This window comes from Cyprinus carpio, chromosome B9 (genome assembly GCF_018340385.1).
Source record: "Cyprinus carpio isolate SPL01 chromosome B9, ASM1834038v1, whole genome shotgun sequence".
Lineage (NCBI taxonomy): Eukaryota > Metazoa > Chordata > Actinopteri > Cypriniformes > Cyprinidae > Cyprinus > Cyprinus carpio.
In genome coordinates, this window is record NC_056605.1 from 19,368,991 (window position 1) to 19,391,126 (window position 22,136).

Below are 22,136 nucleotides of genomic sequence, written 5' to 3' on the forward strand. Positions count from 1 at the left end.
GGAACAGAACCAAATGTTTTCAAAACAGATAGCAACTTTATCCGCTTTGTTAACTCGAATGAGGTTAATTCACTGTAAGATGGCCATCTCCAGATCCCAGCTTAGAGTTTCTCCACCATGCTTGTTATTTCCCTCTTCTTCCATTGGACGACATATTTTGGCTCTTTCCTTTCCTGCGTTTCCCATTGGTCGTGCTGGACTTGACAAACACTGAGAGGGTTGCCCCTAACGCTTCGAAAAAAGTTTTCCAGAAGTGAATATCAATCAGAGAGGACTCGACGACAGAAAAAGAGACGTGGAGAAGTTGGACGGAGACTCAAAACATCGAGATATATTAACAAACTATCTTCTCGGACAAGGTATTGAGCCAAAGTCTCTTCGTTGGGGATGGGTGCTTTTATTTTTAAGCCTTTAAAGGGCATAAATTAGACTTGGGTTTGGATTACCGTCGTCACCGGAGACCTAAATCCACCCGTTATAAACATTTTGCGTGTGCGGCATTCCTGCGCCTGCCGCCCGGACGGAGTTTCTATTTATCCTCCGTTGGATTTGCAGTGGGAGAGATGAGTGACAGGAGACGATCCGCTGCTGCTCTGAGTTCACGAGCGCACGCCTTTTCGGTAGAAGCCCTGATCGGGACAAACAAGAAGCGGAAGCTCCGGGGCTGGGAAGAAAAGGAACTGGAGCTGTCTATGGAGAGCCTCGCGAGCAACGGACAATTGGGAGACGGCGAGGATCCTGCTAATTGTCTGGACATCGATCCGGGTTAGTGCGTGGTTACATGGCAAACTGAATTGCCATGCACTCAGTTAACATCCCGTATAACATTTGACCGCATTTGCAGATTACCGTTTTGCCCTGGAATAAAATGTTTCAATTAGGCAATGGGCCTATGCAGTGAGCCCAAATGTCACTTTAATTCAGTAAAGCAATATTATAAATAATACTGAACAACATTTTTTATTGCTAAATTACTCTGCACAAACTTGTTAAAGCTATGATGTTGAGTAAGTGAAATTTAAATTTAAAAGCCTATTTTTTTAGACAAATCCAAAAGAAAGTCTTCAAATAGGTTCAATAATTCATGACAGACAAATAGTGTTGGAAAACCACAGCTTTCATTGTTCTAAAGTACAAAAAATCAAAATACAATAGAAAATTAAAATAAAAAATCAGGAAAAGGAACGGTGTTTTAATTCCGACTAGGAGCAAGTGAATTAATTAAAATTTAGTGGTGGGTTAAATTTAGGGTAATCCATACTTTCAAATCTTGCTCTTGTGTTTTATTAGGTCAAAAGAAGAGTATGCCTTTATACAAATTATTTGGAAATATGAACGCTCAGTTTAAAACTATTCCCTGTAGGTGTCAGTTTGTGCCCCGTCTCCAGATCGCCTAAAAAGATAAGCGCTCTTGTGAGTTCACGCTTGCAGGCGCTCGCGCACATGTGAGTGTGTGTGTGTTTCTTGGTTTCATCGCTGTAGTTCAACTGTTGCAACGTTAGTCATCACTTCATTAGTCTCGCTTCAGAAGCATTTGCCATTAAGCAGACCATTAAGTCCCACACAAGCTGCTGACTGATCATTCTGTACATATTCTGATATAGCCCTCTATTGACTTTGGATTTCAAATATGACTATTCGCCTCATTTTTAAAAATAATGGTGAGCACAGATAGACAGTAGTTAGTTCGGCAATTCTGAAACCGAAGAGCAGCATTTTTCAGAGGAGGACGAAAATTGCGACAGGTGAGTAGGCCTATCCTTATAACAAAAAATAAATAATTGTATTTTTTAAAAAAGGACAACTGTCAGACAGCTTGTAGTAGGTTACTTTTTAATAATGAACAATGTTTAATTTGATTTCTTTGAGATTCCACATTTTGGCCCAACAGGTCACGTAGGCCTCCATGTGCACAGATAACGGATTGCATTCATACTAAAACAACAATAATAGCAGAAATAATGAAACGTCATTTTTTTTCACGTCAAACTGTAGACCATTGGTGCAAATTCTACGGAAATCCCAAAATTTGCGTTAACTTATAAGTAGGCCTATAATAAATGGAGACCTTTAGGTAGCTATTCTGTAATATAATGACACTTATAGGTTGGATGGTAAGTCCAGGTCATATCGATAGCCTACATTTGAAATAAAATATCTGAATTATTTCACAAAGAATGTTAACTTAACTGCTCAATGCTCATGTCTTATTTGGCCAAACAGAGAGTCCATAAATAGAACATCTTTTTTGCTACACGACCCAAAAAAAAGGACAACATTGGATTGTGTTATTTAATTAAGCGGCACAATATTTTAAGTTCATCTAAATAATTGAAGTTAATATTGTTATCTTGTCCCACGCGCATGCATACAGATAAACTTCTCATCTATCAGAGGTTGATATCCTCAGACACGGATGACTCGATTCTGGATTTCCCTTTGGGTGAACACAAACATTTCCACGTCTTTGAACATCTAGAGTTCTCCGTAGATCCCATCTTGATTAAATTACAGAGAAAAATATTTAACCATCCTATAGTATAAACTTTTTTTTCTTATTTATTTTTAAATGCATTTTAGTCTCAGACGTCGGCGTTTTAGCGAAGCAGGTAAAGCGCGAGTCAACAACAGGCTTTTATGTTTTTAATTGTAAATCGTAAAACGTTATCAATTCGAAGTAATATCCATATAATAATATATATATAGCTATAGTAATATTATTATTATTATTAATATTATTAGCTATTATTTTTTTTTTTTACATAATATTTTATATAGGCTAACTAGCCTAGGCATTATTCAGCACATCACTGACAGTTTAATGTAATATGAGTTTAGCTTTGGTCATTGTGCTTTTCGTAGCCGTTTTGCAATAAATAAACAAATTAAATAATGCGCTATTTAGTTTTATTAATCATACTTTAGATAAAACGTGGACAGGGTTTTATGTGTGATACAAAACAAATATTAATAGTAAGAGGTCTATGATGTGTAATAAAAATACATCGGCAAAACTATGATTTGAGTTCTGTAGGCTTTTTGTTCATACTTAATGACGCCTACAAATTCTTCAATAAATATTTAGTAAACAGGCCTATTCCTAAAGTCTGCCCTCATGTTAAGTAAGCGTTTTGTATATTGCGTTCCTTCGGTGTCTTTTAAACCATCATATTTTTACCCCTCGCTTGCATAATTCCCAGAGAGACAGTGTCAAAATGAAAGACGACAGATGTGTACATTTAAAAGGAGTCTTAATCTTTATTTTTATTACCTCCCTCTTACATGAGACTGAATGAAGTCCAGCGGAAACAGGTGGTTCTGTTCCTGCTGGATTGGGTTACGCTGCAATTTCATGCTTAGTTCGCCTCTGTCCCAAGAAAAAATTAGGTCATTCACAACTAATTCAAGCTCTACGGCGAAATGAATTTGTTGATGTGAAAGTAGTGTGCTGCCGTATCAACGGGCAGAAGAAATGAGTCTGCTATTATTAGGCTATAATAACCTACACATTATGTGTTTGTATTGTGTGAACTCAGAGACACTAGATTGACACAGATTCCATTTTTACGCATTCACTATGCAGTCATAAATTACAGAACACGTTTGTTCGAAGTAATCTAAATTAACTCCAGGACAGTTGGCTGATTAGTCAGCATTGTCCATGTTAAAGGTGAAGTTTTTATATTTGTCACTCTCTTATTGTGAAGGGATCCGTTATAGTTTGTAGTGTTCAGCTGACGCTGGTAGTCTGCAGTTTGTTGTGTAATGTCGTAAGTAGTAACTCTGGCAGAGGGTATAGACTTGTGGAATGGCTCAGTGACAGCAGCTCAGAAACGACAGCACATAGACTGGTTTGGATGGAGTTGAGGACATGCCTGAGAGATCGCGTGAAAGAGAAGATGGGCTTCATTACGGTAATTACGCTAATTGAATATCTCACGAGGTTGATGAAAAGTCTGACTCGGGCTCTAGGGCCTCAGAGGGTTCTGTGCGCGGGGTGCTGGTGGTTTGGCCAGGGCTGCTGGCCAGTCTCTGCAGCTTATGGTTGCACAGCATCATTTGCATGACATACACTGCCAAAAGAATCCGGCTCATTTCAATAACCTTTGTAAATTCTGTAGACACCTGAATAATTAAATCTGTATATAATAAAACCACAGAACATCGATTTCTTGTGAGTTTTCTGTTTAACTCATTTTGCATTTTGTCGATGGTAGGGCTTCACATAGCGTAGCCTATCTCTGCTTTTACTTTTGTATTTAATCTCATTAGGCTGATAGGCTACTAACATGCCTAAACATGGTAAATCAAATGAGTTTGATGTGGTAGTTCTAATGATAATTTTGTTTTAAAACGTTAGACTAAAATTAGTTAGCCTAATTAATTTTAAAGGGTTGTTTTTTCTGCATGATTGTCAGCTACCCCCCCCCCCCCCCCCCCCAAAAAAAAAAAAAAAAAAAAAAAAAACATGAAAATAACCAAGAATGAGGGCATAAAGATCAAAAAGAGAATCGAAATAACTTTTTTTTTTATATATATAGACATTTTCGTTTGGGCTATAAATATAATTTATAATCAACTATCTTATATTCGTTCTGTGAATTTTATTTTTGGTGATTAGGCTACTTTTCAGCCAATTTATAGTCATTTGGGGAAAATGTCATTAGTCTGTTAACCCTCCGCATGTCCAATATCATCACACGCCATGTATTTTCAGAAAACACTAATAAATATTCTAGAGCCAAGGTGAATCATATTTTCCGCTTTATTTATTTTGCTGAATTTTTTCATTTAACATTCAAAGGCCGCAATCCATGATGGTCTGAGCGAATCCAAGTCGTTATCTTTTACGGCTGCAGGTGATCTGGTTCTACCGCTCAATATTGTCAACAGGCCTCCCGAGGCCTCCTTCGTGCTGCCGGCGTTTATAATGATTTTATTTATTCGTTGTAGATTCAGAGGCCAGCCCGGGCTCCGACGGCGAGGGTCTGGCGGAGAGGACATCGTGCTCCTTCGGCTCCCCGGCGGACCTGACACCCACTGCCTGCGACCCCTCGCCCTCAGCCTCCATGGAGGAGATCCAGGTGGAGCTGCAGTGCGCTGACCTGTGGAAACGCTTCCATGACATTGGCACAGAAATGATCATCACAAAGGCAGGAAGGTAAACCTTTTATGAAATGTAAAAAATCTAATGTATGGAGGAGAAGTTCAACATATTGGATCAGACAGTGGCAGCATATTTAAAAATATTTTATTCATGTCTCTGGTATAGCCTAGTAGCTATGTTTAACCAAATTTAAACAAACATGATCTTGTGGAATGTGGAATCAAACCTCTTGAAGATATGATAAACAAACCTTGGTCACTATGACGCTCTCTTTTTTGTCGGACTATTAAAAAAATATTGAATAATATGAACGGAACTACTTTGGATGCACCTTCTACGTGATGAACATGTTTTTTGTTTTTTTGTTTTATATTCTGAATTTAAGGTTACAATAAAAGTCTAATTAACTGCTGAAATTATCGAAAATGGCATTTTGATTTAAAAAAGTATTAAAAGTAAAAGTATTTTGCATAATATTTTATTAATATTTATTTTAATAATAATAAACAGTCAATTACACAAAAATGTGATGAGTATTCAGATTTAAATGAGTGTTATTATTATTTTTATTATTATTATTGTAAACCACGTATTTTTACTTTTTATAAGATTGATTTTGACATTCATGACACAAAATGAACAATATTTACCATTTTTAACCTTAAAAACATATTTGAAGAATTTTTTGGTTTGTTTTAATATTAACAGACATTTTCTATTTTCACTCAAATAAAGGTGCAAGGAAAGTATTTTTAGTAGTTTTTTTTTTTTTGTTTGATGTTTGCACCACGTCTTAAAAAAAAACAAGAAAATGTTTTGAAGTATTATTCAGTTGTTTTTTCGAAAATGTATTAAACCATTAAAGATTACACAGATATAACATTTAAATTCTAGTTATTTTATTTATTTAAAACTTTGGTTTATACTTTTTATCATCTCGGACATTTGCCATATACCCATAGGCCTACATACGTAGCATAGGCTACTCTCTTTTTCTTTGAATCTTTTTGACACGCGCAAATAATCTCAAGGTAGGCGATTGTTTGGCAAAGGGATGTGGCTGCGCACGGGGACTGAAAACATGAAAACTCTGTTTTGTGGGCGCTAATGTGTTACACATGGGGGCAGAAGTACCTAATCACAAACCACAACATGGAGAACTACGGCAGGGCTACTTTGCTACTTAGCCTTATAACAGGACAACAACAACTGTTTCTAATTAATACATTTGAAATATGCTTTTCGTTTTCTTGCACTTTTGGGCATCAATTACAGCCCAAACCGAGCATATAACTTAACCTAAACAGCTCACAGTAAGACCTTTCGCCCCTTTTTTTCCTCGACGGGATTGTCAGGTATTTCTGTGCCATTTTTACACTTTTTGATCAAACCAACATGAAAACATGTCTCCATTTATTGGTGTAATTCCTTGTTTTAAAACACAGGGTGAACTTGTACTTAAGAATACTCCCTGATTGCACTGGATGGCTGTAGTAGAGATTATTAATAGAAGTCCATGTTGTAGCTTAGGCAACATTAGGAAGAATAAATGGACCTCGTTATCTGAGTCGTTGCCTGTGAAGAATTATTAGACTGCCTTAAAAAACATAACCGTGTACAAAACTTATTTACCCCCTCACTTTACAGAGACTAAAGCGTTTAAAGTGTTTTGGAAACGATAACGAATAGCTAGGATAATTCAGACAAACACAAAAATAAAAAGCTACAAGAAACCATTTTTATTTCTTAAAAAAATAATATGAATGAAAAAAATTGCATTAGAAAGGTTTGTTCAAACTATTAAAATTTCTCACTCAGTAAATTTTCCTATAGCCTAGCTATTGTTTGGGCCTACAAGCCATGATGTTTTCATCATCAATAGACCCTTTCTTCTGATTCTATGCGCTGCTGCAATAAATCCCGAATGTAGCAATTTTTCGTTGGAACAGTAAACAATTTTGTTTTCTCCAGAACCATTCATCAAACAAAGTAACTCATGTCCAAACTATTTAACAAGTTATACTATAGGCTCTTCATTTGTATGTTTTGTAAAAAATAGAGCCTGAAATAATTACTCTGATTGTAAGGCGAGACTGTATGAATAGCCGCGTGTATTTTATGCCCCTGCTAATAATAACCCTATAAATTTAGAGGTGTAGGGGGTGCGGTGAGCGACCAGACACTTTTCTCTCATTATGAACAAAGAGATTTATGACGTTTAAATGAAAAGACAAAGAAGTTGCTTTTGAAGTGTAAAATTAGGAATTAGCCAAAAATGTCTTGTTAGACATGAGTGACTTTTTGTGTTTCATGTTCAGTTTTAGTTTGTTTGAACTATTTTATAGATTTTGTTTTTGGTTCTTTGATTAATCTGCTTTTCTAGCTTTCATATCTTTTTTTAAAATACCTTTTTATCTTTTTAATTGATCAAAATGTATCTGAGTCCTGCTACTATTTGCTAATGGTCAACAAGACAATCTTAACACTTTCGTAGATGAAAATAATTTATTTGATTAATTTGTTTTGTATGCTTTTGTTGGTGTCAGAGCATTGTATTTTTCAATATAACATACATCACTGTAACGCACTATTCTTATTTAAATGATTAAATTTATTGGCTCCATCTTAATTCACCTTATTTGCATTTTGTGTATCATTTTTTTTTTTTTAGCATTTTTAGATCATCTTACCATATTTGTCAATGCTATCGTTAGACTTGTTAGTTAAACATGCAATCGCAATCTGTTCTGTTTCAGGAGAATGTTCCCTGCTATGAGAGTTAAAATCGTGGGACTGGATCCACATCAGCAGTATTACATCGCCATGGACATTGTACCAGTGGACAACAAGAGATACAGGTAAGCACTGCTCCAGAAAGTTAGCATGTAGTGAGGAAGGAGGAAAATAACAAAATGAACTGGAAATTTGTCTATAAACTGTGAAGCTGATCCCCCTTGAAATGGGGTGGGAGATTTACATGAATAAGCAACACTGACAGCAACCCTGACAGAGTTGCCGTATCAGCATTGAAGGTGGTGTAGTGTGTCCCTGTGATTTTGCTCTCACCATGACAACTTTCCATCACACATGCTTACAGACAAGCTTTATTTGAATGCAGCTAAAGCCTGCATGTACGGATTGCAGTAGTACACTTGTCCTTTCCATAATTACATGTGCAGTCCCAAATTAAGTTGATTTTTATTTAATAGTAATTAATAAAGACCTAATGGTCAACATAGAATTGGTAAGCTCACCTTGTTTCTTCCTGCAATCACTATAGATCCAGAAACGCATCTGATTTTTGTTTGTATTCAGTGAAACTATTTGAGTTGTGTTTATGCTTTAGTTCCACATGCTGATGTCTGAGAACAGAACTGTAAACGGCTGAAATCTGTACTCTGTTTCAGGGGATTAGAAGCAAAAGGAGGATATATTTTTCATTAGTCATACATCAGTGAAACACATTTAAATAAAATGTGTTTCTGTTTTTCAGAACTTAAAAAGTCTGATACAGTTTATGCAGCAACCCAACAATTTCTCATATTTTCCTAATTTTGTATTTTAAATCAACACAAGGAACACTGTGGATGTTACTGTATTAATTACATTGTGATACTGTGGACAACACAATAATCCTTCAGTTCAATTATATTTAGATTAATGTATGCATTTACTGAAAATAAAACCACAGCCATTCGAGGATTGGCCTTGAAGACAACCATTTAGAGCCCCCAAATATCATGGAGGATTTTAGAAGCCAAAAGATCTTGTAAAATTAAATAGGATTTTCTTCCTGGCTGGGGAATTTACCACAAGGCTTTGCAAACGGAGCAAAGAGCTGTCACTGGAATTCCTCATGTGTCTCGAGGGCTCGGGTCTGGAAACGCAGCCTTTATTGGAATTTACTCACTTTACTTAAGCGTACTGCCCTTTTCAAGGGACATAGAGTTTATACTAGACATGGTAAATCTTTCTTTATGTGTTACTTAAATTACTTTGCTCTTTAATGTGGCTATTTGGTATGGCGTATATTTGAGAAAAGAAGTAGGAAAATACGGAGCGGCCCAGATTTGCAGATTTCTCTTGCAAGCGCTCTCTAGCTAATGTATTCACAAATATCCTGTGTGCGCTAGCTGCCTTTCCTCCGTTCCCTTTCCCCATCTAGGTGTTGCCCTGTTTGTCTCTTATTTTTTTCTTTGTCCAGCTGTCAACTTCAGGCATGCCCTTCTTTTTCCTCTTCCGTATTTTTTTTCACACAATAAATGCACATGTTGCTAACTCAACTTGATGTAAACGCAGTGCACATGCTCTGATCCGCACTTCAGAGTATCACTTACTCTGTCAGTAAAGTAACCCAATATATAACTTGGTCTATTTTCTGCTGTGTCGTGTGCATGAGAAAGCACACAGCATATCTGAACTATTCAGAAAAAAATCTTCCTGTTTTGTTTCTGCATTAGACTGTGGGTCCTTACAACCCCATTTTTGCTTCTTTTTTTTTCTATTTCATCTGAATATATGTAACTACTTTTGCATACAGTGTAATGGATGTGTTAAAAATTTGCTGGACAGTCGCTCCACCATCTGTCCAAAAAGGTGTCACATAAAGTTGGATCTTTATTGATTGTGCTAGTGCCAGATGGCAGATTTATGAAAGATGAAAGCGGGCTAATCAAATTTCCAGTCCTTTTTGGTCTTAGGTTTCCCTTGTCTTTAACACTTTCCTTGCTACATAGAGCATAACCCTAAACAGGACTCCAAACAGGAAATTACAAAAATGCCTGGCACTATATGCGCATGTGTGCGAAGGGCGAACAACGTGTGAGTGTTTTTGTTAAAGCACACATTTTATATGGATGAATATGGCATTTATCTATTTAACTTTAGATCAACAGATTAATGTGCATGAACAGATGCATGGCCCGCACATTCATGTCCGCAGTAGTGGGGTGCTCTGGGAGAGAATAAGACAGACACGGAGGATGTTTAATGCTGCCAAGCAATAACAAAAGGGGCCAAATGAGAATTTTGTTCATGTTTGAGAACTGGATGATGACTTTGGCAGAGTCGTCGCAGCTAAGCACTTTCAACTGTGCGCATGGCCAGAACTAAAGGCATCCAGCTGTGCCTCAGGCAGTCAGCTGAGGAAATGCCCTGCAAACAGCTCTTTAGGAGTGCCCACATGTCTCAGAACCTTTTCAATGCTTTCCATTAATTATGTTCATGTAAACATACTTTACCTTTTAGCTCGAGTTAGTATTTTATAATAGTCCAAAAAATAAGGTTCAATAGGAGATTTTGTTTATCTTGAATTTGTATGGTCTGTTAGAAGTGTTTTGAACAATCAAAAGTTGGATGTATGAGTGCATGAGTAATTTTTGGTATTGTTAACAACACTGACTCATAGGCCACAGGAACAGAGCATCATGGCAATTATATTTTCATTTTTGCAGGTATGTGTATCACAGCTCAAAGTGGATGGTGGCAGGAAACGCGGATTCGCCAGTGCCCCCCAGGGCCTACATCCACCCGGATTCACTGGCTTCAGGAGACACCTGGATGAGACAAGTGATCAGCTTTGACAAACTCAAACTCACCAACAATGAGCTGGATGATCAAGGCCATGTGAGTGCACACTTAATTACAGTTAATATAATCCTGATGTCATTGTATATACATACACTAGTGTTCAAAAGCTCATTTTTATTAAATTGTTTTTTAAAGAAATTAATACTTTATTCACTGCTTAATATCTAACACATTAATAAAATTGATAAAATGTGACCATAAAGACATTTATTAGGATTTATATTTCAAATAAATGTTGTTCTTTTGAACTTTCTATTCATTAAACAATCGTGAAAAATATGTATCATGGTTTTCAACACTGATAATAATAAGAAATGTTTCTTGAGCACCAAATCAGCATATTAGAATGATTTCTGAAGGATAATGTAACACTGAAGACTGGAGTAATGAGTGCTGAAAATTTAGCTTGCAATCACAGGAATAAATTACATTTTAAAATATATTATTTTATTATGTAACAATATTTCACATTTGTTTAATAAAAGCAGCTTTGGTGAGCACTAGACTAGACCGTACTTTAAAATTCTACATCCTCAGATTATATATTTGATTACTAACATAAAGTAAAAGCCAGTAACTCATTATACTACAAAAAAACAACAACAACAACAACAAAAAAAAACATTATACAATATTTGCACATTAAATGCATGCGTTTGAGTGAGGAGATGTTGCATACACCTGCTTATCCACATCACTGTTTTCATAACACACACTAGTTGAAAGATTACAGCCCCCCTATCTCCCCAAAAGACATCTGTATATTCTCTCAAGCAAGAAAATCATTATTCAGTGTATTCTCTGAAGAACCGGCAAAACTGGAAAAAGATTGATTTTATTGTACTTGACTGATATTCCCAATGCGTCTATGCTGAACAACAGCTGAATACATATGGAATGTATGCAAATGTTATTGTTTGGAAATCCATGAGTTTTCCCCCTCAACATTTATGAATTGTTTCCAAGTATGTTCTTCGAAACTTTGGTTTTTCTGTCACTGTTGGAGTGTGACTTTCTTGTGCCTGGCTCTGGTCTGAGGCATTGTACTACAGGAGTGAGTGCACAGGGATGATTTTATTACCAGACCATCAGAAGACACTCTCATCCCCAGCATGCTTTGTTAGGTTGTCATGGTTATGTATTGTTCAGTGACAGTGAGAAATGGGGTGATACATCCAGCTCTGTCCAGAATAATGAGACCCACAAGAAAAATGTGCTTAATTTGCTCAGTATGGTTTTAAAGGCTTAGCCCTCATGTTTTCTTTCAATGTTTCCTCATGTTTTGAGCATGACTGTTCGTTCTTTATAAAAACCCAGTGTTTAAATGTAAAAATAAAATTAATAAGTTGATATATTATAATTGATATTATGCACATATGGATATAAGCCTTCTCAAAACCCAGTTGGCAGATATTATTAAAACTCAATCCTTCTGTTTTAAAATAAGGTAGACGTGCGTTCAGATAAGTGATTATTTTGAAGTGTAGTGTAATATTTTTGCTTGGGGTCTCTAAGCTATTGTAACATAATTCTTCATTTAACTGAATGTAATCAATTTTAATATGTAAAATGGAAATTACTCAGTCCAATTAGGACTACATTATTAATTTTCATTGACCACAACCAGATGTGATATCGAATTCCCATCATGCACTGTAGCATGAATAATTCTCACTAAATACTAATTTCATGATAATTCTGTTATTAGTATTGGTGGTGTTGTGTTGGTTGTCCTATTAAGTTATAAATCATGTAATGTTAGCTTTAAATATGTGGTTGTTGAGTGTCACAGTGTATTGTTTGTTGGATGGGTTGAAAATCCTGATTTGAAAAAACGTTTTGTGTGTGCAAGAATGTCGTCCCCACAGCTTCCTACACATTTAATAGCATATGTTCAACAACAACAACAAAGTATATTGGTTAAAAAAAAAGTTAACTCAACATAAATAATTTTTAATTCTAACTAAATATTTTTACATTTGTGCAACAAACATAGATCAAATATATTCTAAAAGTTTTACTCAATTTAATTGTTAAATGTTTTTAAATGTATTTTTTCATGTCTGAATCAGAGCAATAATATTGTTTGATTAATTTGACTATTCGTTTTTAATTGTAGCCTTTTAGAGTAGCATATGACCAGTAGAATAGTGCTGTTGGACCGAGGGCAGGGAGTATAGAGTAACTGCACATGACAGGCTGCGTATTCTTTACAGAGAGATACAGTGTATCAGTATTTTAGATGCAGGTTTGGTGTGGGTAAAATAGTTGCCTTAGGCCACGTCTGCGAACTTTGCTGCTCTACTGGCATCTCCTCTGCATATGGGGCTGTTTTGACTCGAGTCACTGATCCTATCACGCGACTATTCTGACAAATGTAATAACATATGGGTGTTACAACTGCAGCAGGCTGGTGTTTTTTCAGGAAGAGGAGAGGGGACTTTTCTTATACCGCAACCTCGTAAAAAGAGACTTTATTTTTTGTTCGCCTGGAGTGCGAGCGAGGGCCGGAATTGAAGTTAACCCTGGAACGTCCTGTGTGGGACCTTGCCGTCATGGAATACACAAATCTCACGTTCCTCCTTCTGACAAGAAATCATTTAGATTGCAGTTTCATCACAAAGTCAATTGAAATATTACTGGTGTATTATTATGTGGATGCTTCTACTTCAATATTAGAATTATATATGTATTATTGTTTATATATATATATAATTAATTAGATTAAATAAAATAAATGTACGTGTATAAGAGAGAGAGTGCAGGTGTATGTGTGTGTGTTTGTGTTTGTGCATACACATGCACTCTCTCTCTTATATATATATATATATATATATATATATATATATTATATATATATTAGTGCTGTCAAACGATTAATCACATCCAAAATAAAAGTTTTTGTTTAACATAATACATGTGTGTATACCTGTGTTTGACAGCACTAATATATGTATGTATGTATGTATGTATATATATATATATACATATAAATATATATATACATACACACACATAAGTATATAAACTATATGTATACATACATATATAATATTTTCTATATACACACACATATGTATATAAATTATACGTATACATAAATATATAATATTTACTGTATGTATGAGAGTGAAAAGAATGTGAGGTGACATAAAGCCAAGTATGGTGTCCTATACTCAGAATTCGTGCTCTGCATTTAACCCATCCAAAGTGCACACACACAGCAGTGAACACACACCCTGAGCAGTGGGCAGCCATTTATGCTGCGGCGCCCGGGGAGCAGTTGGGGGTTCGGTGCCTTGCTCAAGGGCACCTCAGTCGCGGTATTGCCGGCCCGAGACTTGAACCCACAACCTTAGGGTTAGGAGTCAACCTCTCTAACCATTAGGCCACGACTTCCCCCATATGTGTAATTTTTTCAACTTATATATACATTAACTGCTTTAGTTGTGTGTTTCAGCAAAGTGTATCTTTGGCACTCATAACGTTGCTTTTTTTGTGGCACCTGCAAATTACTTTTTGGCCCCAGACAATGTTCTGAATCCTCAGTATCTCAGATCTGTGGAATTACAGCAGTGTGGCTTTGAACACTTCCTCTCTGCAGTCGGTCTTCATTGAGCTGGTGTTGTCTGGCCTTAGGCAGCACTGGGCTCTCCTGGGCTGTGCATTTGGATTGGATAGGAAGGGGGGAGCTGGAATATTAAATTTTCTGTCATCAAGCTGTTTTGCAAAGGCCTCTCTTCTCTTGCCTGACCTCCTCGGTTGCGGTGGACCCAGGAGACGCACACTGACACTGGGAGTAATTAGAAACAGACCAAGGGCCGGAGGGAAGGCTACAGCCTCTATGCTCTGACGCCAACACATCGGTGTGAGATACTCACCCTCGAGTCAGCCTGATTCATATCTCATCAACATGTGTACACACTGTGATACAACATGTTCTCGTATTGGACCAAGCGGCTTTGATATTCACAGCCTCATTATGCCACAGACATTTAATCCATACAGCTGCAGAAATGTGCTCTTGTGGTTGTGGTGGAGTAGTTGATGATATGACTTTCTTTATTTCTAGATCATCCTGCACTCAATGCACAAATATCAGCCCCGTGTCCACGTGATCCGGAAAGACTTCAGCAGCGAGCTCTCTCCAACCAAACCTGTTCCTACTGGGGAAGGAGTAAAGACATTCAGCTTCCCAGAGACTGTCTTCACCACGGTCACAGCCTACCAGAACCAACAGGTCCATTACTGACTGTCAGTGTACAGCACATAGTTCAGGTGTTAATGAGTCAAAATATATGAAAGTGTCTGAATATGATATTTTCATATACAACTAGGAATGCACTAAAATTCCAGATGAGGTTTTTTGTGTGTAATGGCTTATAAATGATAAATGGTCGATATTAAAATTCTATACTACATTTTGTCTAAATGACAAACACTAAAAACTAAAATCAATTGTTTTATATTATACAAGTGAATGTAGACATTACAGCAGTATAACATTCAGTATTAAAAATGGAAAGTCATTTAGATTTTTGCCAAAAATCACTTTTAGCAGTATAAATTATAAATCATTAGTTATTTTTAAAGATTAACTTTAAAAGAGCATTAGCTAATCTAATTGTAAAAATAGATCAAAATGATTGTGCACACACACACACACACACACACACACACATATATATATATATATATATACCAATAATTGACAGATACCAATAAAAACTACTGTGCAAAAATACTTTGCACCCCAAAATAAAACTATATCATGCATCAGTTTCAAAACCCACAAATTGATTTTTTTTTTATGTTTATTACTAAAGTGATATGATGAAAGTGTCTGAATATGTCAAAATATTATTAAATGAGTCTGTTTTGGACATCTTCTCTTGTAACAGATTACCCGTCTAAAGATCGACCGCAACCCATTTGCCAAAGGATTCCGGGACTCAGGGAGAAACAGGTAGATTTTCAGGAAATCTTACCCTTGCTCCGTATTGTCCATGCTGTGTGCACAAATACACACATATCTCGGCAGTGGCCTTTCAAATGGATATGAACCCCAGGAGATCCCTCCTAATCCCACGTCCCACTACATTAAAATCACTCCCTCGTTCGGCTGCCAAGAAAGCCTAGTCGATCTCCGATAAAGCAATCTGATTGAGGGCAGCAGAAAGAAAAATGTCTCTCTTTCCTTTTCTAGCTTTTTTAACTTCTTTCCCTCAATCTCGCCCACCCTTTCACTCGCCTTTCTTTCTCTCTCGCTGTATTTCCGTGCACTTCATTCGTCTCTATAAGATGCGAGTCAGAACCGTCATATACTGCGAGAAAGTCTGAGACAGACCCTCTGCACATGAAAGCACGCTTCCATATGGAGAGTATTATCGCCACAGATATTTGAGACATCTTTTTTCATTTTTCAAACAATAGACCGCCTGATTTATGAACTAGCGTTAGATTTTCATTGCAGAAAAATAGAGATGAAAAGATTATTCAGGAGTAAGATATATATATATATATATATATATATATATATATATATATATAGAAAATGCTCTTGCCCTCACACATATATCCTTATAAAACTAATGCAAATGAAAGACTTTTTCATACAATAAAACCGTTGATCAGTCACGAAGTAACCACAGGTCCATTAATGCACTGAATCCTTCTCATCCCAGTTTACAAACCACAGATTAAGTTGTAATGTTAGCTTTTGATGATCGGTGGAATCAGTTGTGCTTAACCAAGCTATAAATCAGTATTTTAATGTAAATCACAATCAGTGATGTATTATATTAAAGGAAAATATAAGTCTTTCATTTGGTTAGCAGTGCATCAGTGAGTCATTAGATCGTCTCACTAACAAGCAGAAAGGAGTAGAGAATTACTGCTGCTTAAGTTGCGCGGCGAGGGCCGATGTAGGGAGCGCTGCAAAGAGGAGTAAATCACACAGGAAGGGGAGCCGTGTACAGAGCACAGATGAAACATCACCCAGATTTATGTGCACAGTAAAAACCTGCTCCTTTTTACAGGCTCCAGTTTCCTCAAACTCCACCCCCCAACCCTCCCCCCACCCGCCTCTTATTTTCCCTTTTTGCCACTGCCTCATGTGCATAATCTGACTGGCTCACCTGTTTTCTCTGCCATCTCACGTCTCTTCTTCCTGGGTTTCTCTGTCACTGTCCCTCGTGCAGGACTGGGTTGGAGGCAATAATGGAGACGTATGCTTTCTGGAGACCTCCAGTGAGGACGCTGACGTTTGAAGACTTCACAAACATGCAGAAACAGCAAGGTATGCAGAGATGTTTTTAACATGCCTACTTGAATAACGGAGGCTTTGGATTTTTAAAATATTGCTTCATAAATCATTTTTTAAGTTACTGTGTGGCCACAATAATCACATACCACAGTGGATTTATGAATGACTCTAAGCCTGTAGGGAGCTCTGCAATGGGTGGGACAAGTTGGACAATCTTGTGTTTTTGTGTCCAAGAGTGAGGTTGTCTATATGCCTGTTTGACAGATCAAATAATATTTCCCTTCTTCAACCCCTTAAAGGAACAGTTAGCCCTAAAATTAAACCACATTCTAGCTTTATGTGAGAAAGAGTCCAAAAATCATTAGTTAAAGAATAAATATACATTTATACAACTCATTGATTCAGTATTCTGGTAAAGATTATCAGTGAATAACAACATACATTTCAGTCTGTTTCTCCAACAACGTGATTATATGATTTCATATACCACACAAGATGTATAGACCACTTTTATGGTACATTTATGGTACTTTGCATTTGTTTTGAAACAGCATTAGGGTGAATAAATGATGACAGATTTAGTTTTCAAAATTAACTGGTGAATTTTGCTAAAACCATCTCTTTAGCTCAGTCTCTTACTCATAGCTAATGTTATGACCCAGATGATCAAATGTTGATGTAACTACTTTTTTCCCCCCGTCATAAGGTCAGAGTAATGTGAGCATGGTATTTTGTCTGAGTAGACATCTGTTTGTCATCACAAACTTCACGAAACAGATTAAATGTTAATTAAAGTTCTCGCACGGCTGACAAAACGTTGTGTTCTCTCCCTCCGCCCCTGCCCTCTCAGCCCCAAACTGACTGCCCTCAAGAACTACATGCAGATCTATTGGAGTAATTAGTTGTTCTCAAAGCACCACTGAAGTCTCTCTCACCCCAGCTTGACAACAGGGGGAAAACATGACATCATCGTGAGGTCTCCTTTCCCTCAGCCAACAGAACAGAACCACGTCGAGCGAACCAGAACTCAGCTGTATTATCGAACGCATATGGAGCTGGCCCAAGCCTTAGCCAAGAGAGTTCTGAATTATTTTGTTTCTTTAATTCCCATTCCGAGGCGCAGAGCAGACTAGATTTTCAAAACAACAAGCTGAGTGCTGGCCAACTTCTCATTAATAAAGAAATATGTGGTAGATATCCCACCGCTATCATTCAGTTCCAAGTGTTTGACTTATACGCTGAGCATATGTGCCAGTGAATTTTTCCCTCTGTGAACATATGCCCAAATGCTGCCTATCATACTGAGAGAAGACGGCCAGTGCTCTGTTGACCAGACATGCGTGTTATGAAACTCAAGCCACATTTGCATTCAACATTTGTCACATTATCCCTGAGATGGTTGTAGCTGACAAGACATGTAATGGGCTTTTCACACTGTGCTTAACCTCTGGTTATTGTCTCCTTAAACCAGCTTTCAAACCCATGTAAACCAATGTCTCACACAGAGGTAACCCCATATTTTGGAAATGCATACAGTGTGAAACAAAGCTGTGCTAGAATGTAATGGCCAATTGTTTCACAACAAACAACCAATCATAAACTGAACAGCGCTTGTCGTATTACATATTGATGCGCTGTAAACAGGCACGAGAACTTTCATGCACTGTATTTTGTTTCAGTGTTGAGGTAAAAGTCAAAATGTCAAACAGTGATGGAAAATGTTTTTGAGTGAAGAAGAGAGCATTTTATTCGTATACTTACAGTCCGAAAAGTATATTGAATACAAACTGTACTCAGTATAAGCCCAGCTGATATGCAAGAGCAAAACAAGCCATTATTAAACAGGCTGCATATTCTGTTAAATCATAAATGTTACTGCAAATCTGCAAAGAACAATGTTAACCCGTGGTTTACAAATGTACACTTTTAAAAGTCAGTACATTTTTGTTTTTGAAAGAAGCATTTATTTATGCAAAATAAAAACTGTAATATTGTTAATTATCATTATTATTACCATTTATAATATATATTTTTTTTATTTTAATATATTTTAAGATGTAATTTATTCCTGTAATAACAAAGCTGAATTTTTAGCAGTCATTACTCCAGTCTTCAATGTCGTAAGATCCTTCAGAAATTATTCTGTTTTCCTGCTCAAGACAAATGTCTTATTATTATCGTTAATGCTGAAAACAGTTGCGCTGTTTAATATTTTTGTGGAAACCATTATACTTTTTTCAGAATTCTTTGATTAGACATTAATTTAATGTGTCCTTGCTAAATAATTATTATATTTTTTATATATTATATTTTTATTAAATTACTAAAAAACATCATAATAAAATTACCCAGACTTTTGAGTGGTAGTATATAATGAGAATCCTTGAAATCTGAATTCCTCACTCAGGGTATCAGATTGAAAATTGTAGGAAATAGAAAAAAAAATAACCTAGGGTTCTGTTAGTTTGGTTTTTAGAATGGTCAACTGTTAACAATTTTAATTATAAACCTTTTATTACAGACCAGAATTTATAGACCTTAAGAGAAAAAAAACGCTCAAAAAATCTGTCATCATTCACTCACCCTAATGTTGTTCCAAAAAAGATATTTTGAAGAACTTTTTCTGTCCATACAGTGAAAGTCAGTTGGTTCCAAAATTGGTCCCCACTGACTTTCAGTGTATGGAGAAAAAACCACTGACATTTCAAAATATGTTATTTTGTGTTTCACAGAGGAAATAAAATCATACAGGATTGGAAAGACATGAGTCAATCCCTTTAGGAAAGCTCAGCAACTTTTGGAGAATGTAGAATAGCACTGTGGAGATGAGCGCTCCATTATGGGTTAATTGGTGGCACTTGTTGCCAGGTTTGAACAGGCCTCTCTTGTAACCAGATGAAATGCTCTCCCTAAGGAGCCATGGTGACTGCTCGTGGTCCACGGGAAGAAATAAGAGATACACTCTTGGTGTGATTGTTGGACAGTGTGTGTGTTTTTAGAGCTGGCTCTGTCTCACCGTTCTCCTCTTGTGTGTGCACTTATTCTTCATGTATAGGAACGTGTATCCACAGTGTGTCTTTGGGGTTTGGATGTTTCTGAATGTTTGCTGACTCTGTTTTTCAGGAGGGAGCACTGGCACCTCTCCCACTACCTCCAGCACTGGCACTCCATCTCCCTCCGGTGCGACGCACCTCCTCTCCCCTTCCTGCTCCCCTCCTACTTTCCATCTGGCACCCAACACCTTCAATGTGGGCTGCAGGGAGAGCCAGCTGTGTAACCTGGGCTTGTCTGAGTACCCCGCATGTGCCAGGAGCAACATGGCCGCCCTGCAGGGCTACGGAGGATTGGCCGACAGCTCCTATGGCCGCCTCCAGACCACAGGAGGCGCTGTAACCTCTGCCCAGGCCTCCGATTCCTTCCTGCCTCAGAGGACTTCCTCTCTCATCGCTGCTGGAATGCAGGGAGGGGCTCACGCCTCATTGGCTGCTGGTAACGGCAGCAGCGGAGGCAAGATGGATGCATATGGAAGTCAGCTGGCCTCTTTTCCCGCGTCCCAACTGCAGTACGTCATGCAGGCAGGGGCAAGCTCCGCCTCTGGGTCATCTGCTTCCTCCAGCTCCTCCTCTTCCTCCGCCCACATGTTCTCTGGGAGCCATCATCATGTGCAGCAGAGCACATATAACGCCTTTTCCCTTCACAATCCCTACAACCTGTACGGATACAACTTCCCGGCCTCACCGCGCCTGGCGGCCAGCCCGGAGAAACCTCAGGGTGGCTTACTGTGCTCCTCCTCCTCCGCTGGAGCATTTGCCGAACGTCAGTACCTGTCCAACAGCGGCATGGACAGTATGCACATGATCGGCAACCCTGCCGGCAGCCAACAGGGGGCTGGCAGCTGTGATGGCCGCCAGTATGGCTCCTCTTCACAGATGTCCATGCACATGGTTTGAAGCCATTGAAAATAAACCAAAAACAGATCAAAACACCAAACACGAACAGCTGCTGCAGTTTTTTGCTCAGCATTACTGGGTTTTCAGAGTTTTATTATTCAAAATGTCTGACACATTGGCGTGAGCAGTTTGCCATTGTGATGTCGGTGACACCATCTGTTCAGTGTGGACTTATTACACAAATGCCTTATCAATCGTCAGACTAAAATGGAGCTGAAGTGTTACTTGCTATCAAAACTAATGGATATACAAGCATAAATGACCCTTCCAACCTGACTGTTCGATCTCAACAATGTGCAAAACTGAAGTAAATCAACTGAGGTCTGATTTTTAGAAAATGGATTCTGATGAGGATTCATATTTGGTGCAATAATGACAGCAATAATGGCCCCTTAAATATCCCACAAGAACAAGAGACATCAGCCAGAACATAAACAAAATGCCCTCAAATGAGCGAATAAGTGTTGTCAGTATTACGTTTTCATTGTTGATAGTATATGATGCTTGTTGTGGGGTCGTGATGCGATGTTGTAAGCTCACTGACTCTTTCAGAGATCAGGGGTCTCAGGATGGCAAAGTAAAATCCTCCTGTAATAACAGGGTCTCTGTATGGTTCTGACAATCTGTACTGAAATGCTAACCTTTGCCTATTGGTTTGGAAAATGCTTAACCATATCCTGAGTGGAACATAACATTTGAGCGATAGTGAATGCACGCAAAGCAAATAGGTTTTAAATTGTTGTGTGGATAAAAACCATAGAAAGACAAGGTATAGGCTTTGGAGTGTTTGTAAATGAATATATTTAAATGCTAAGCAATTATATGGCCAGTGTATGTTAAATTTAAATAGTGTGGGAGTAATGAGCAATAATGTTTTAGGCTTTTAAGACTGTAAATACAAGTGCCAAGCACATAAATCTCATTAAATAAACATTATAAGCCCTCTGTATGTTTCTTGAAAAAAAAAATCAAGCATGTTTTGTTGCTTTTGGTTTTGGTTTTGAAATGGCATCATGCAGTATACATTATGATGGCTCTCAAATAAGAAATGATAATAGATTTGACCTCACAAACATTTATGTATGTATTTGAATAGTTCAATGATTTTCTTTTTTTCTTTTCTTTTTTTTTTTAAGTTGAACTATACACACAATTTCATACAGAAAGCATGAGGATTTAAGTCCAAAAACTTAAGAAAGTAGTTTTTACTAATCAAATGCAATCT

At 37.4% G+C, this 22,136-nt stretch overlaps 1 protein-coding gene across 1 annotated transcript; it reads left to right on the top strand.

Annotated features, from left to right (window-relative positions):
* The first annotated feature begins 228 nt into the window (after window positions 1-228).
* On the top strand, window positions 229-21,856 carry tbx15 (T-box transcription factor 15). The gene is made up of 8 exons (XM_042731382.1): window positions 229-765; window positions 4,954-5,161; window positions 7,864-7,965; window positions 10,561-10,732; window positions 14,769-14,936; window positions 15,598-15,662; window positions 16,897-16,994; window positions 20,085-21,856. Exons 1-8 carry the CDS (start codon window positions 564-566, stop codon window positions 20,909-20,911), a joined length of 1,842 nt encoding a protein of 613 aa, XP_042587316.1. The 5' UTR covers window positions 229-563; the 3' UTR covers window positions 20,912-21,856.
* Window positions 21,857-22,136: the final 280 nt, after the last annotated feature.

What these genes read in the sequence shown, in the direction of transcription:
- tbx15 (XM_042731382.1), top strand. Translation starts at nt 564, where the DNA reads ATGAGTGACAGGAGACGATCCGCTGCTGCTCTGAGTTCACGAGCGCAC. An exon ending in GTGGACAACAAGAGATACAG is followed by an intron (nt 7,966 to 10,560) that starts GTAAGCACTGCT and finishes TCATTTTTGCAG; the next exon opens with GTATGTGTATCACAGCTCAA. An exon ending in CGGGACTCAGGGAGAAACAG is followed by an intron (nt 15,663 to 16,896) that starts GTAGATTTTCAG and finishes TCCCTCGTGCAG; the next exon opens with GACTGGGTTGGAGGCAATAA.